We start from the raw sequence: 650 nt of genomic DNA, 5'->3' as shown, positions 1-650 counted from the left end.
GTTCTGTTTATTGAAGCAGGAAGCAATGTAGCATCACTTCTTCCTTCTCTCTAATGCAGCTTCTTTTCCCCCTGCAGCCCCTCCAAGGCTGACATCCCCCACCAGCCTGCCTATACAAAACTCAATCTTGTCTGCTTGAATTAGGTTTCTAGTTCCGCAGGCAAGGAACGTACGTATATAGGCCAGAATGTTTCATAACAGTAGACTCAAGTCAGTCAACGGGAAAGAAATAGTTTTCAAGAATAAAGGAGAAAAGAGGGATTCTGTCAAAGGGAGAGGACGCAGCAAGAAAAGAAACTACCTCCTTAGCGAAGCTCTTTACCTTTCAGTCTGTCTTTTATTGTCTCTGATAAAGCCTTTGTAAGCTGAGGCATTTCTTCTGGGTTGTATTGCACATTGGCCAGCTTCTCCTTCAGTATGGCATGGATGCATTCTTTCACTGTGGACGATTTAAATCTATCAGGACAAAAAAAACAGCAACAGAAGGCCCAGAAAGTTCACACAATGTATAGGAACATACATAGCCCCACCTGGGAAAATTTAGTTTTCCCATATTAAGGAAAAATGGCCAATGAAAAACAATGGGAAAAAAAAGCCCGGCTAAGATGGAGGCACTTAACCAGCCCTGCCAAAAGCCAAACATCCACAAA

At 42.8% G+C, this 650-nt stretch overlaps 1 protein-coding gene across 1 annotated transcript in view; it reads right to left on the bottom strand.

Moving 5' to 3' along the window:
• DYNLT2B (dynein light chain Tctex-type 2B) overlaps positions 1-456 on the bottom strand; it is a gene marked incomplete at its 5' end in the record, with an annotated part of 4,326 nt that extends 3,870 nt beyond the window's left edge. The window contains one exon of the mRNA XM_010164743.1: positions 323-456. Within this exon, the coding sequence (XP_010163045.1) occupies positions 323-456 (134 nt within the window). The remainder of the gene's footprint in view (positions 1-322) is intronic.
• Between the last annotated feature and the right edge of the window lie 194 nt (positions 457-650).

Source organism: Antrostomus carolinensis, unplaced genomic scaffold, assembly GCF_000700745.2.
Source record: "Antrostomus carolinensis isolate BGI_N321 unplaced genomic scaffold, ASM70074v2 scaffold44583, whole genome shotgun sequence".
NCBI classification, from domain to species: domain Eukaryota; kingdom Metazoa; phylum Chordata; class Aves; order Caprimulgiformes; family Caprimulgidae; genus Antrostomus; species Antrostomus carolinensis.
This window is presented reverse-complemented; position numbering and strand designations above follow the sequence as displayed.